Genomic DNA, 15,487 nt, shown 5'->3' on the forward strand with positions numbered 1-15,487 from the left:
AGTTATCAATGGGTTGTATAAATTGGAGAAGATAGGTACAGCTTATATGAGATATGTTTAGCTGATTTCCTGTTGGTTTTGATTTATGTTTTATGTTGTTTATCTTTTATTTGTTTTGTTACGTGAGATTTATTTTATAGGTCCTTGTTTTATTTTGTTTTGTTTGGACTTGTAATCCTGTTTTAGCTGGATGTTAGTGTTGTTTTTTAGGAGACTTTTAAAGTTTTGTCTTTTGTTTCTCCCTTTGATTGTCTTGTAACCACGGTATTCCTCCGCCAAAAGTAAGGGTTTATCAATAAATAAATAGAAGTGCCGCCCCTCTTAAAAAAAAAAAAGGCTAGATTACACGATATGTGACCATACATGCTTATGTACGTGTTAGTAGATGAGCTCTACTCATGATCTCTCGAGTTATATATTTGATTTATGAAATTTTTAATTATATCAAATGGTTATATATATAGTGAAAGAATTTGTATGTCAAAAAAAAGTTAGTATCATAAAATAAATAATAATTTCAAATGTTAGAATATCTATTCCTTTTTTATTTCATGTTATATTCTTTTAAGATAATGTAGTGCAAATCTAAGGATTGGAGGGGAAGAAGGAAGAAAATTTTAGAAAATGTTGCAAGCATAAAATTCTATTTTCCACATTTAGTTGCTGCTCTATTAGTAAATTATTTGGTTCCTTAGTTCAAACGGAAATTCTAGGATCGAAATGTATCTCATATCTAGAGGGTATTGACTTGAGGTAGAAAACCAAGGGAAGGTTTTGAAGCTCGAAGTGCCTTGAGCCTTAGGTTTTGTGTTTGTATAACTTTTGAATATGGAATTTTGAGAATTTTTAATGAGGGAGCTATATGATTGTAGCCTCCTTGGGTGAACGATCAAAAATATTTGAAAACCAAATTGATCCAAAATCAAACTCGAATTGAGCCGATAATTTGATTAACAGTTTGATTTTTGTTCAATATGTTTTCGATTTAATTCTATTTTTTAATCTTCATGAACCAATGGTTACCCAAACCAAACCAATATATGCATTTTTAGTCCAAATCAGATAACTAAACCGAACTACTAGTTCAAATATTTTTGTGCTTGATTTATATAAATAAAATATAATTGCACACACTAAACAAAAACCCAAGCATAGAATCTATTTTAGGAAATAAAATTATGATGTTGAGAGAATTTGTTCAAATCGAATAATCAATTAGCAATGAGTTCAAGTTGATTTCGGTTTACAAAAATATTGAACAAATTTTCAGGTAAGTTCAATTTTTAAAACTTCAATTCAGGTATTCTAACCACGAACACCCCTAATTGTAGGTAAACATGATATTCATGGGTGAACTGTGCTTTTTATAAATGCAAAGGAGATTCTTGCAAGAAACTGTATTTTGTAGGACAATGAGGAAATAAATTCATGGCTACATCCCTTTTCTGCCTTTCTGTCCAAGTCACCCAATCATCTAAAATAGTATCCCAGGAAAATCAGAAGTAAAACCACCTAAAGTTACAATTTCTTACAAAGCATTTCGTGCAATTGGATCATTTAGTCTTCTATCAGAGCTTTCAATTGTCAAAAGCTGCTGTCCATCACTGCACAAGTCTTATAGCTTTCAATTATACTCTCAAGATGACAAATACATTACTGCTATATTTGGGAGCATAGATTTCGAACCTTGAATTTGGATTTGGATGAATTTAGATAAATTTCAATATAATTTTTATATTATATTTTATCCAAATCTAATACAACTTCAAATCTAAAGCTCCCAAACATTTAGTCTTCTATCAGAGCTTTCAATTGTCAAAAGCTGCTGTCCATCACCGCACAAGTCTTATAGCTTTCAATTATACTCTCAAGATGACAAATACATTACTGCTATATTTGGGAGCATAGATTTCGAACCTTGAATTTGGATTTGGATGAATTTAGATAAATTTCAATATAATTTTTATATTATATTTTATCTAAATCTAATACAACTTCAAATCTAAAGCTCCCAAACATAAGGTTCTTACCTAAAACCAAACACGATATACAGTTTATTTGCACATCAACAATTGTCTTCTTGTTATTGCTATTATTATCGCCCAAATGACCCTTTTAAGACACCTAGAGAGCAGACCAGTTCATAAATAACACAAGAACACAGCAGGTATTTCCTAATTCAAGTATGCTTCACCCTAACTACTTTCCAAATCCAGAGGTTGCCTTTCGCCTGCAATTTGAGCGAACTTGGTGTGCAGAATGTACTCTGATGAATTAAAGATCAAATCACTAGTTACTGCTAGGCCCTCAAATCACTTGCAGCCCATTTGAAGTTGAGTAAAGCAGCAGCTGGTGAACTTTGAAGAACAAGCTAGGACTTTGGAAAGACCGTCAGACACAAAGGTACACTTCTCAGCCACCAACATCTCATAGATCAGCCAGAACATCTTAGAAAAGATTATACTCTTCAAAATATGAAGTACAAAACCACTGCAACAGGGCATAACTTGGAACGCACTATCAGATACAGAAGGTCCACTTCTCAGCCGCCAACTCTTTCGTAAAAGAGCAAACTAGCTTCTGCAGCCAGAACATCTTCCTCTGAAACAGGATAAACTTCAGAATCTGAAATACAAAACCACTGTACTGGGCCGAACCAAAATTGTCCATCACAGTTGTCATTGTTCAATTCAGCTGCCACCCTTCTATATACAGTGTAATGACCACTTCCAGCTCTTCCAAAGTGTTCAACCACAGAAACAAGATGGTACATATGAGTAGCTGAAGGTGCCAAACGACAATCTTTGCTCACCTGCACTCAGAAATACATGCATATCAAAGAATAATCAACCTCAATAGGTCAAAAAATCCATTGGGCAAAAACATGATAACGTCATGACGATTCAGTATATTTCACAGTATTAAGTCATGGAATGAAGAAAAAGCATATTTATCCTTTAGTGTGGGACCTGAGGATAGTGTGGGACCTGTGGGCCGTAAATCAGAAGGCTGCAGATATAATTATATTTACACACACATGCACACACATCACTCTAAATTCACAGATGTTCATGCCAAAGAATATAGGCTTCAAATAGCAGAGACATAAGCTAGTTCGTATTATAGATCCAGTCTTGAGCTGTTAAGTGCTAGTACAAGGCATCGATCTCACAACCCACCTCAACAGCACCACCAGGAAGGGATCTTTAGTTAAAAATAAGTAGACAAAAATTAAATGTATTTCCAACTTATTCAAGTTGCGTAAGTCTACACAAACAATTTTAAAATTAAGAAAACTTGAAGGAAGAGGAACCTGATGGATAAGCCAAATGGTCCATGAATGCTAAATGCTGGAGAGGCGAGGATTATGTGAGCCTACTTAGCTGCTCCATAAGGTGTTCATATTATCCCTGCCTCTACCCAAACCTCATGGCATATATCTTGCACACCTTATCATATCACATATCATATGGCTATTGCAAAATTCCAATTTGATTCGCCATAATAATATAAGTGAATACAAGATGTTAGATGCACAAGCTTCCAACAATCCTGTCAAGACTTAATATATACACCCCCAAGGTGCTAACTTGTGGAGGCATATGCAGCTGCTTTTTTAGATGAGAAAAAACAATACATTAAGAAAGGAAGAGAATACAAGCAAAGGAGGGCAAGAAGTCCTAAAAAACTAAAGCTAAAAACAAAGAAAACCCCTTTCAGATCCTTTCCATCATAATTAATAGAGCATCACAAATATGCAGCTTCGTTAAGATGCTAAATTTTGCTACTTTTTCTGTTAAAATTTAATGAAACTATTAAATGCCAAACTCCTGAGCACCTCTGACATATCCATTGTGATTCAGCAGAATTTATTTGTTATTGTTTTTCATGTGAATTTTAAGGGCACATGATACATGTATTGGGCAGCGATAGAATGTTAATATATGTAGTTGAATGCTAGATCCTTTATAAAGTCTAAAAAAGTCATGGGAAGATCAAAGATGATTGTAATACATGTGGGGGTGACTGTGTGGGGGTGTGAGTGCATACACTTGTTGTGTATTAAATCTAAGGTGTACAAATTGCATTAGCACACTAAAGGGGTTCCTAACCTTTATCTCCTACAAACCTACCTACTGAACAGCCGCCCATGTACTGAACCCTAGATTGCACAATTAGGGATTGGCCATGATACTTGTAGTTGTCAAGGATCTCCCTCATCTCACTTCCAGTTTATTTTCCAGTTGGATTCCCACATTTGTTTCAGAGCTGAAAAGTGAAGGATTACTGGAGCATGGAGAATCCCATTCCTAGTCACCTTATCTCTAATGAGTTAGATTCACTTCGGACTAATATCCCTAAGGGACCGCTTGGTTCACAGATTCACAGAATCCTTCAAGATACTAACAAATGTGAAACCCAGGCATCCATTCCCACGTTTGTTTCAGAGCTCAAAAGTGGCATGGTGGTGGTCTCACATTGCTGGTTAATGAAGGAGTCCTATAAATGTGAGAATCCCATTCCCATGCTCAAACTCAGGTATCTTATAATAGGCATCCTAGTTTTGGGGACTAAAATGTTCACACTTCTACGCTGGCAGCCAGTGGTAGGACAAAAAAGACCCTTTTAAACCCATTTTTCAACATAGCCAATCTCCTTCAGTTCAATTGCCCTCAACTGTTTTGCCTAAAATCCTAAACTATATGCTGTAGTTGCTTCATCTCCAAACTTACTCAATTAATATATGGAAAAATATGAATATTTATAATATATTGCTACATACACAGGTCAAACAACACTCCAGTAATCTTATTGAAATGCTTTCCATGATTCCCATATTGTACCGAACACAAACATGAGCATCTTGTATACAATTCTAGGAATCCTTTAAGCAAACCAAACAAAAATATTCCCACAAGGCAGGCAGACATCTCCTTCCTAGAATGTCTGGGGCTGCATCTTAGATCCCATGAACCAAATGGCACCTAAAGTATTTTCACCTATCAATGGGTGGGAATTATTTTCCTTCTTTCGCAAAATATCTGAAAGGATCCCCTTGTGACTTCCAATGGCTCCTTAAGGCTATGCAAGGTAGTCTAATACTCCCATCTCTATCCATCTAGCTCTCCACAACCCTCAGAAATCTGCCCTCATTGCTATTCTTTCAAATGCTCCAAAAACTATCGCTAGATTGATAAAAACTTTTACCCTTCCTCTGGATATCCAATTTTAGATGCTTGTCATACAGTCAGGTCCAAAGGAGACAAATCATTATGAACCAAGATCTGGAGGAAGCCTGAACCCTGCTCGTTTAGCTTTAAGTTTCTCCTTTCAACTCCATCAGTATTGACGAGGATGAATGTCCTCCTCCCAACCTATACAACAACCTTACTTCTCATCATCAACTAAACCCACCTTCCTGACGCTTAATATCAGTTTAGTGGGTCACTGTGTCAAGGTGGATTTACCCTAAAAAGTCTATAAATACTCATCTAGTCTAGCCAAATACTCAAGTTCAAGAAATAGAGCCTTGTGGATTCAAGAGTAAAAATTTCTAATGTAGAATTTCTCTTAATTAATAATAATATATGATTTCTAGGAGAGAGAATTTTGAACTTTAATTTTACTATCGACCCCCATTTATTGTGCTTTTCATATTTTCACTAGATATTTTTGAAAAAAATTCAGTTCATTGAAAATTGAAGAAAAACTTAGCAAAAATATGATATTTTACTTCTTCCAAGCATCAACAGCTTTTTACCTCCAATGACTTATTATCAGTTTTGACATTCAATCTTGAATTCTTGATGTTGTTTGAGAACAAGAATAATTTAGTTAGAAATTTTATTTTTAAATTTTAAAGATCTAATTTTTCAAAAAAGAATGCAAAATATAGTTGAGGAAGTCTTTTAAGCAATTGACAACTTTTCTGGAAGCTTAACAGCCTTTATCACAACATAACAACAGCTACAGTTATGAATCAGAGCACCTCGACAAGATATCAACTCATAACAATATTGGGAGGCACCAATACTGTTATTAAATAGCAATATATAACATGAGCTGGACAGATTTTTAAAACCATGAGGGGAGCAGATCAATCTATATTCAAGATTGCATAGACCCTTTATTTCTACCTCAGAAAGTACATAACCAACCTCGTCTTTAGGTTCCATATTCATGTGCTCCTGCTTTATGACTGAGCAGCCTTCAGTTTGAGGCAAATTGTGTTCTCCTTGAAAAGCTTGATTGCATGTGCCATCAGTAGGATTAACAGCAGTGCTTCCCAATTCCTCAGCAGCCATTGCTTCAGAAGTAATGTTTGCATACCTTGGCCCAAAAATGCTACTGATCATTCTTCCATCCAATTGCACATTAAAATGGTTGGGACAACGAGCAACAGGCTGTGATTGCCTCTTTGCTTGCAAATTTTCTTCCCATTTCTTTATTCCTACTCCGCTCTTCACGAAAGGAAGCAGGTTCAGAATTAGCGGAAATGAAATATGACCCTGCAATCATCAACACAACATTACCCTGCAATCATCAACACACCTTCTCTGGTACCGCATTTATAAGAATGTTATGCTGATTCTACCCAGGGCAATGGGTGCATTTAGGTAAGGGATAGAGCAACTCAACTGTCTACAAGAAACAGCCTAAAATATCATTAAGGCCTGATATACGCTGCTGGCCAACAACCTAACAGCTAAAGCTTTTAGGTAAAGTAGTAATCTAACATGGTATCAAAGCTAGTTACTAGGAGGTCCTAGGTTCTAGTCTTGTTTCCCGCATTTATTATGTGGTGCTTTAAAATTTACTGTATTCCCTGTAATGGGTGTTATTTATTATCAACTATTTCTCTCTCCACATGCTGTTGAGCTGCACATGCGGGGGAGTGTTAAGGTCTGATATACATTGTTGGCCCACAATGTAACAGCTTAAGCTTTTCGGTAAAGTTGTAATCTAACAAATATGATTTTCCAGAAAATGAAATATAACAATTAGTTTTCTAATCTTTAAAAAAAAAAAAAATTTCTCATTCATCAAATACTATCAAGCTGGAGATTCAAATACCTGAACTTTGACTAGTTCTCCAAATTCATTCATTGAAGCACGTTGTAGATGAATGCAGAGAATCTGTAAGCACATGACCAGACAGATGGATGCACATCAAGATTAAACATTGTATTGACAGACTAGCTCAAATCAAGGAAAAAACAGAGTATCCAATACTTTAAAAGCATGTGTGCCCCTGAGTCTCAAGCTCTCGCACGTCTTGTGGCAATGATTTCTTACATGCTTATACCAAGGTTGTTAAAATCCAGATCCTACACTGAATCACGGATTGCTTGAGGAGTTAGCAGAATTGGATTGCAGGATGGAATCGAGGATCGTACGATTCTACTAACAATATAAAATAAATACAAAAATGCATGTTTATGTTTTTTTTTTTTCCATAATTTTAAATATTATAAACCTATAAAAATCTCTAGCAAGTGTTCAGGACTAGGAAAATAATAAATAGCTCATATGGAATAATCTTACATAACAAGGACACCATGTGTTCAAATTGTAAAATCCTAGGTCATTCAAACCATCTTGTCTTATAATGAAAGAAGGAATACAAGAAGAAGAAGAAGAAGAAGAAGAAGAAGACAAAAAAAAAAACTAGCTCAGTAAAACAAATAAAACAAAAAAACAAAAGTCAAACTGTCAATCTAGCTCAGTAATCCAATTTTAATGGCCAGGCTTATACCATACAAACAAGATGCTGAAAAGCAGGCAGCAGACATGCTTGTTTCCAACATAAAATGGGTTCACAAGCCTATAGCAGTACTCACCAGGAATTTTTTTCCCAAAGTCCCTGCCTCATCCCTCAAAAATCTAAGTTAGCCAAGATGAAAATACATGTTAGTGGACAAACACATCTCTCCTAGCCTATTTGAGGGCTAGTATTCTGCACAAGACTGAGTGCTTGGATAGGAAGGGGGACTTTTGGGGGTTATCCCAGATTGATGCTATGAGATATGATTTTGAAGGAAAAAAGGAATTGAAGACAATCGATTTGATTAAGATGGTTCAGAGGCCATTACAATTCTAGTTTTCTTCATAGGATTGTGGAGGAGATTATGACTTTTTTAATAAATATTTATAAGGGGGATGATTGTAGGCCTATGATTGACAGGTTGAATTGGTATCCAATTTCTGATGATCCAATGTGCCTTGATTGCAGAGGCCTTCTGAGCAGGGGAAGGTTAGGAATATGGCATTTGGGATGGAATGTGATAAAGACTCTGGTCCAGATGATATTGCATTTTTCTATATTCTTGGGAAGTGATGTCAAGTGAGTTATTCAAGGATTTTCAAAATTTTATGGTCTTGAGGTTATTGGTAAGAGCACAAATTTGACCTTTATTACTTTGGTAAGAAAAGTTGTTCTATTAAGGAGAAGGATATTAAGCCTATTACCTTGGTCACTAGTGTATAAGTCATTACTATTGGTTGAGTTTTGTTGGAGGTAGGAAAATTTTGGATGCCATTTTGATGGCTAAAAAGGTTGTTGAGGATGTGAATAGAAGGAAGGATAAGGACGTCGTCAATAAGATGGATTTTGAAAAGACTGACTGTATTAGTTGGAGTTTTAGAGGTAAGGTTCTGCCTAGGAAGGACTTTTGTATAGTGTTGTTGACGAGGGGTTGTTTGTCTAGTGGTTTTTTTCTATCATCATTAATGTGGAATCTAAAACCTAGTTTATGAACAAGGGGTATTAGGCAGGGCAATCCATCTCCTTTTTTTGTTTGTCCTTGTTGTCGATGCTTCAAGCAAGTTGATAGATTGGCTATTGATAGAGCTTTCGTGGTGAGGATCACTGAGGAATGAGGCAGTGGTTGCATCCTGGAGATACCATTTTTTTCCCATCACATGATGGGTAGTATGAATATTCTTACTCTCCTTCCAAATTTTTAAAGGATGTCAGAATTAGTATGGGAAAGAGTTGTACCACTGCTATTAATTTGAGTTTGGCCAGGATATCAAAGTTTGCTTCCTCAGCTGGTTGTGGTGTAATGGATTGGCCTTTTGAGTTGTCTAGAGGTTTCTCAGAGTGGTAGATGGTAATCCTCAGTTGACATTTTAAGATCCAATATTGGTTAAATATTCTAAGCTTCTTGATGGGTAGAAGGGCACCTTGTTCTGTTTGGGTGGCCACATCACTTAGATTTGAGCTTCTCTAGTCTCAATTCTACTCAGTTTTTTTGTCTGTGTATAGGATCCCAGTTGGGTGGCAGGTAAGATAGTGAGGATTATGAATTTATGAGAAATTTTTTTTGGTCTGGTACAGAGGAGAGGGAGATCTCTTAGGAGCACATGTAGGCATAAGGGTAAGGGGCTGTGTTTTATAATTTGATGCCTAAAAGCATTGCTCTAATGGGTAGATGATTATGGCAATTTCCCTTAAAAATTAAACCCCTTTGGTATAAGGCGATTAAAGTAAATTTGGCTTCCAAGAGAACAGGGGGAATGCTGATATCATTTTCAAAACTTTTCAATACTGTCCTTAATGGTTCATTCGCAGATTTATTCTATGTATTTTCTTCTCATTAGATATAAAGTGAGAGAGATTGCTTATGTATCCATTTCCAGGAGTATGTGTGGCCAGGAGATATTCCCTTTTCTACTTTTTCACCCTCGCCTTTTTCAATTTTCCATGGTACATAATGCTCCTATTTCTATCGTGACTGTAGAAGGGAATTTTGTTTCTTGGGATTTTAATCTTTGCCGAATGCATATTGAACGGAAGGTGGATGAACTTTCTTCTTTATTTACTCTGTTGGATTCTTTTTATCCTGCTAGTAATGACCCTAGGGTGTAGTTTTCTAACTCAATCTTCTGTGCCATTTCTACTTATTAATTGTATTTGGGAATTCTTCTAAGATCAAGGCATTTATTTGGTTGGAGTCCTCAATAGAGGAAAAACCAACAATGTTGCAGCAGAAGAAGTCTTGCAAGGCTTTATCCCCAGATGTTTGTACGCAGTATTCAGTTACGCAGTTGCTTAGAATTGGTGAAGCAAATTGTTTGATCCAATTGGAGAGAGTTGAGTTTCTCTAGATTCAATATAGATGCCACCTTTTTGTGGAAGCGAGCAGCTTTTTGCAAACTTTTGGGGCATTTGGTTGTGGAGGAAAGCACCCGTCTTCAAGGGACATTCTTTGAACATACTAAAGATAGAATTGGTTTTTGCATCTCTTTGGATTTTCTCCGCTGGTGGTTTCAAGGGTACTCTTTACTTTTCTAATATTCAGCAAGAATGATGAGCTCTGTTGACTTAGCATCATTTCTTTTCTTTTTTTTAACTCTCCTTCGCATTTTTAGATTTTTTTTTTTTTTCTGTTTTAGAAGGATATCTTGTCCTGCACATTGTATCTCAACTTCTCCCTTAATGAATTTTTTTCTTTTGTAAAAAGAAAAAAGATAATAGTTCAGGAATTCTGTTAAAGCTTAATATACATTGTTGGCCCACAACCTAACAGCTTAAGCTTTTAGGTAAAATGGTTCTAACATGATATCAAAGCTGGTCACCAGGAAGTCCTGGGTTCTAGTCTCACTGCCGCGTTTAAATAAAAAATTATTGTATTCCCTGTAATGGGTGTTATCTATTGTTTGTTTATCTCATTTCTCTCTTAATGAATTCTTTCTTCTTTTCTAGACAGGAAAAAAAATAATTCAGGAATGTCATTGTTGATGAATCATGTCCCTCCCCCTCTATTCCCACAAATTTGTTGGCTCTTCTTATTTCTATTTCTTTTAGATCATTGCAGATTTTTATACTGTCCTCCTCCTCCTCCTTGAGTAAAATTATGCCCATGTGCACACAAATTCTTTTCTTGTAATTTCTGATTCGCAGGTTTTTTTCTCCAACAGACTCATAAATTTCCTATTCGAATTGCTGATTCACAGCTGCTTCTTCTTTGACAGATTTGAAATATTTTTCACTACTGGTGCTCAGGTTCTTCCGCTGTTTTTTGGTAGTGGCTGTTTCACATATTACCAAAGTTGCAGCATTCTTTCAAATCAGAATCTGTATTTTTTTTTTCAGAAGATTATGGGATCAAAGCAATCAAATTTGTTAACATTTTGTTGTGCATTATGAGACATATTCTTAATTTTTTGTTTAAAAAAAAAATTAAAACATCAAGCCTTATCAAACATGTTTGTCTCCAGAATTTCATAAATAAAATTAATAAAAATAAAAATATAAAGTCAGCAACAATACCAAACGAGTCTTCATGTTTCATTACTCAAAGAAAAGAAACAGAAACAATATACACACCTTTGGACAACATGCAATAACCAGTTGCTTATAAGTGCGTGAAAAACTATTTGACCAAGGTAGCGCTTCGAGGTGAAAGACACTTCTGCAGCAACAGGAGTCCTCATTACAGGACCTCAGTTTTTCAATTTCTGTCTAGAGGACAACAGAACCGCACAAATAAAATGCATGGCAACCAAATGTTCCGAAAATAAGCCACTGAAAGCAGAGTGGCTTAGGAAAAATAAAGAGCATATCAATCAGAGATTTATTGACATATGAAGAAGTCAGAAACAACATTTAAAAAAAAATATGCAACAACCAGTGCACAAAGGTCCCACACTATACCAGGGGTTGCAGCCTTATCTCCACATGTGGCGTGGAGACTGGAGAGGCTGTTCCCATGACTAGCATGACCTTCAGATTTGGGTATATCACGCTTAACATTCTGACCAAACTACAAAAAGATACAACAACCAGCGCACAAAGCTCCCACACCATATCCAAGGTATTTTAAAAAAAAAAAAAAATCCTAGAGAAAACACAACATGTGCATCAACTCACTGACATTTGTGCCATGCGGCAGAGTAAGCCAGTACAATAAATTTTGTTGGCCTTACAAGGCTTAACATCTTATTTTGATGCTAACAAACAAGTAGAACTTAACATTCTTTGTTTAAGTGATGTATTTTCAGGAATCAATGATGAATGCTAGGTTAAAGAATTCATGAAAACTTGTATTTCAAAGAAGGATGATTATATCAAAGCTTGAGCTATGGAATAAAACTTGAAGATCAGGAGAGCATTGACATTAAAGAAAAGGCTTCAAGAAGGAAAGCTCAAAAAAAGATGAAGCAAGCATAAAGACCTCAAGGAATTCAAGAATTGAAAATTTGAAAGAGTTTATAAGAAATTTCATGTAAGTACTTCAAATAATTTTAATATGGATATATGAAACTCTTAGGTTAATGTCTTGAACCTAGATACCTTTGAACATACTTGGAAAATATTTTTATAAGGTCAAAAACTGTTTCAAAAATGTTAGAATCATTTTTGGAATGAAAAGTACCAAAAAGAGGATTTTCAAAATGTTGTTAATTTTTCTACATCTGAATTGAGGTGTATTTTTCTCTATTCAAAACTCTTTATTTTAAAAAGTGTCCAACATGAAAGTTGTAGGATTTTCTCTTAGCTTTCATTTGACACCAAGATCATCAAATTTGGAGTTATATAGAAAAAGTTATGACCAAAATACAGAAGGGTGCTCGAAGCTAACAGCAGCATGTGTGCAACTAGTAGACTGCTTGAACCAGGACAGGCGCTTGGGTGGTCGTGGCAGGCGACTGCCAGGCGACTGCCAGGCTACTGCCCCTGCTATTCCTTTAAAAATAACATAGCAGGCGACTGGCGGATTGGGGCAGGCGACTACCACGAGGCTGTTTTGATTTTTCTCATAACGGTCAAATTTTTAAATAGGGTTGTTTGTGGCTCAAAATTTATGGAAACTTGGGGGATATTTCAGCACACTTGGGGACCAAGTTAATTACCTTTTAAAGTCTATAAATAAGCCTCAAATATTATTGAATCATAAAAAACAAGAATTAAAATTCAGCAAAAATTCAGCATCTCTCTCAAATTGCTCTCAAATTCTCAAGGCTCTCTCTTGCTCTCAACTTGCATGAAATTTACTGAGTTCTTGTTGATTTTACTTACCAAGTTTGTGCTACAATTCTGAAATCTTTCATTCATTGAAAGAATTAAATTGGTGATATACTTTCTTGAGCTTCAATTTGAATATTCATATTGTTATTTACTTTGAAGTATATAGTTCTGAATTGTTGTAATAATCAGCTCTTTTAGGAGCAAATTCTTTGTACATAAATATTTGATTTGTATCTTGTAGATTGACGATTCCAAAAGTTGTTTAGATCGTTGGCTAAGCAAGGGGATATTACTTAGAAAGGCGGGCTCTAGCCTATGTAAGAAGTGACCGGACGAGGGGATATCGTTTGGAGAAGATGGGCTCTAGCCTTAACAAAGGAGTGTTGTAAAGGTTTGTTCCACCTGTCAACGGAATAAGTTTAGTGAATCCTTTGGTGGTTTGCCAAAGGCGAGGACGTAGGCTGAGTATAAGCCGAACCTCGTAAAAATCTCCGTCTCACTCTCTCTTTCCCTTACTTTTTATTTTCAGCATATTTAAATTGCGTGGATGGTTTATTTGATAATCATATATACTACGTAATATAGAAATCAAGTAAACTTAAAGTTTAATTTTGATTTGGGTTGCGGAAACCAAAAGGGAGTACATTGATTATACCATATCTTGCGGAAACCATACGGGAGTATGTTACTTGGTTAACAGCCCAAGGATAAATTAACTGAGAGTTTAGTTGAGTTCTAAATATTGAGAAGAGTGTGAATGTGTTGTTGAAAAACATATTGAAGAAGCAAATCTATATCAATAGAGTATAAATTATAATTCAACAACAGGGCTTACAATTTTATATCCAGGGCTGACAACAAAAGATATATTGTGATTGAATGGTACAAAACTTGAGATTGATTGGATAGTGTTTGTATTCCAAAAAGTGCTAAAACTTGAATTTTACATCAATCTTATTGTGCTGAAGTGAATTTATATTTGGCAATCAAATTGAGTGTATTGGTTTGGAAATTGTGATTAATTGTTTGATTGTTTCTACCTTCAAAGTGTGGTTGAAGATTGAATGTTTGATTGTGTTATTGATTGGATAAAAGAACTAAGTTCTTGATTGATTAAAGAATTAAACAAACAAGTCAAGAATTGGTTAAAAGAAATAAAAGAAGTTTAAGGTAACTTAAAAGGAATTAAAAGAAATTTTTTTTAAAATCCAATTCACCCCCGGGAAGCTATTTCTAATTTCAAATTTTATTCACAGGGAGTAAAGAGAGGCATTTACTAAAAAAGATATGCACAGCAAAATAAACAGGCATTCAGTACCTCACTTGCATTTAGAGAGGATAGATACTTTACAGCAGCAATATGCCAGCAATGGCTGCAATGGTAATTCTCAAGCTGCTCAGCAACAACAAACCGTTTCAAGCAATCCTCCAAGGTACATCCAGCCAACTAGCACAATATGCAAAATGGGGGTTAAAGCGGAAGAACCTAATTGATGGAAGAACACTACCATTAAGACAGTAAGTGAAGGACTTGAACATACACAAAGATAAATAAGAACTTTGGTAAACATACAATGGTGCCACCACGATTATGCATTAGCGGTAGAGGCAAGCTATGAAAAAATTCATAATCCAATGAAATCTGCAAAATAAACAAAAAATGAAAAATGAGCAAAGTGAAGCTACATGAACAAAATAACAAATAAGCATATACTGAAGCTCAGTGGCCTGCACCCAGTAGCATGGTTTTAAATCGTGGTTGCGGGTAGCATAATGTAATGGTAACGGGTGTAACGAGAAGCGGGAATAGCGGATGTTACATAACGGGAAGTGGGTGTAACGGCCGTGAATTGTTTTGAAGCACGCACAACCTTGTGCATATTAGCGTACTTGCATGTTTTAAGCTTTTAGCCCTTCTTAGAAAGAGTTTTAGTGTATTTTGGATCCTTTAGTTTGAGTAACTAAGTTATTTGGCCAGGGCAACAAGTTTACATTTGTTTTAAACCACCATTGACAGAAAAATTACGTGAGTGTGTATTTATACTTCTCATTGTTCTTATTTGTGATAAATTCATATGTGTGCTAAATTAATTAATAGAACAACATACATTATACACTCCATTAATCTATTAGAGACATAAGACATACAAATAATACAAATATAAAATAACTAGAAAAGAAAGATGGTTGAAGTTGAAAAATATAGAACATAAATATCACATTACTAATATTATCAAAATAAAATATTTTCCTAACTAGTATTTTCAAATTGTCAATTAATGCATCTATTGTGAGTATTTAAAGAAATAGTAAATTTTGTATCATTGTCATTCTCATTATAATCTTTTCCCTCTCTCGCCACATGGTATATTGAGAATTATTTATGAAAGAGAGGGAAAAAGTGAGAAGAAAAAGTAAAAAATAAATAATTTTTTTGGTGTAACGGGCCTGTAGCAGTTACGTAATGACCATAGCGGCTTTTATGTAGCGGTTGCAGTCCGTAATGGGCGCTAT

At 35.3% G+C, this 15,487-nt stretch overlaps 1 protein-coding gene across 1 annotated transcript in view; it reads right to left on the reverse strand.

Annotated features, from left to right (window-relative positions):
- Positions 1 to 2,053: 2,053 nt before the first annotated feature.
- LOC131160483 (ubiquitin carboxyl-terminal hydrolase 27) overlaps positions 2,054 to 15,487 on the reverse strand; it is a 32,105-nt gene continuing 18,671 nt past the window's right edge. Inside the window, exons 5-10 of the mRNA XM_058116217.1 lie at positions 14,547 to 14,615; positions 14,292 to 14,420; positions 11,333 to 11,467; positions 7,075 to 7,137; positions 6,159 to 6,509; positions 2,054 to 2,812 (exon numbers count right to left, since the gene is read on the reverse strand). Of these exons, the coding sequence (XP_057972200.1) occupies positions 2,543 to 2,812; positions 6,159 to 6,509; positions 7,075 to 7,137; positions 11,333 to 11,467; positions 14,292 to 14,420; positions 14,547 to 14,615 (1,017 nt within the window). The 3' untranslated portion in view covers positions 2,054 to 2,542. The remainder of the gene's footprint in view (positions 2,813 to 6,158; positions 6,510 to 7,074; positions 7,138 to 11,332; positions 11,468 to 14,291; positions 14,421 to 14,546; positions 14,616 to 15,487) is intronic.

This window comes from Malania oleifera, chromosome 7, assembly GCF_029873635.1.
Source record: "Malania oleifera isolate guangnan ecotype guangnan chromosome 7, ASM2987363v1, whole genome shotgun sequence".
NCBI classification, from domain to species: domain Eukaryota; kingdom Viridiplantae; phylum Streptophyta; class Magnoliopsida; order Santalales; family Ximeniaceae; genus Malania; species Malania oleifera.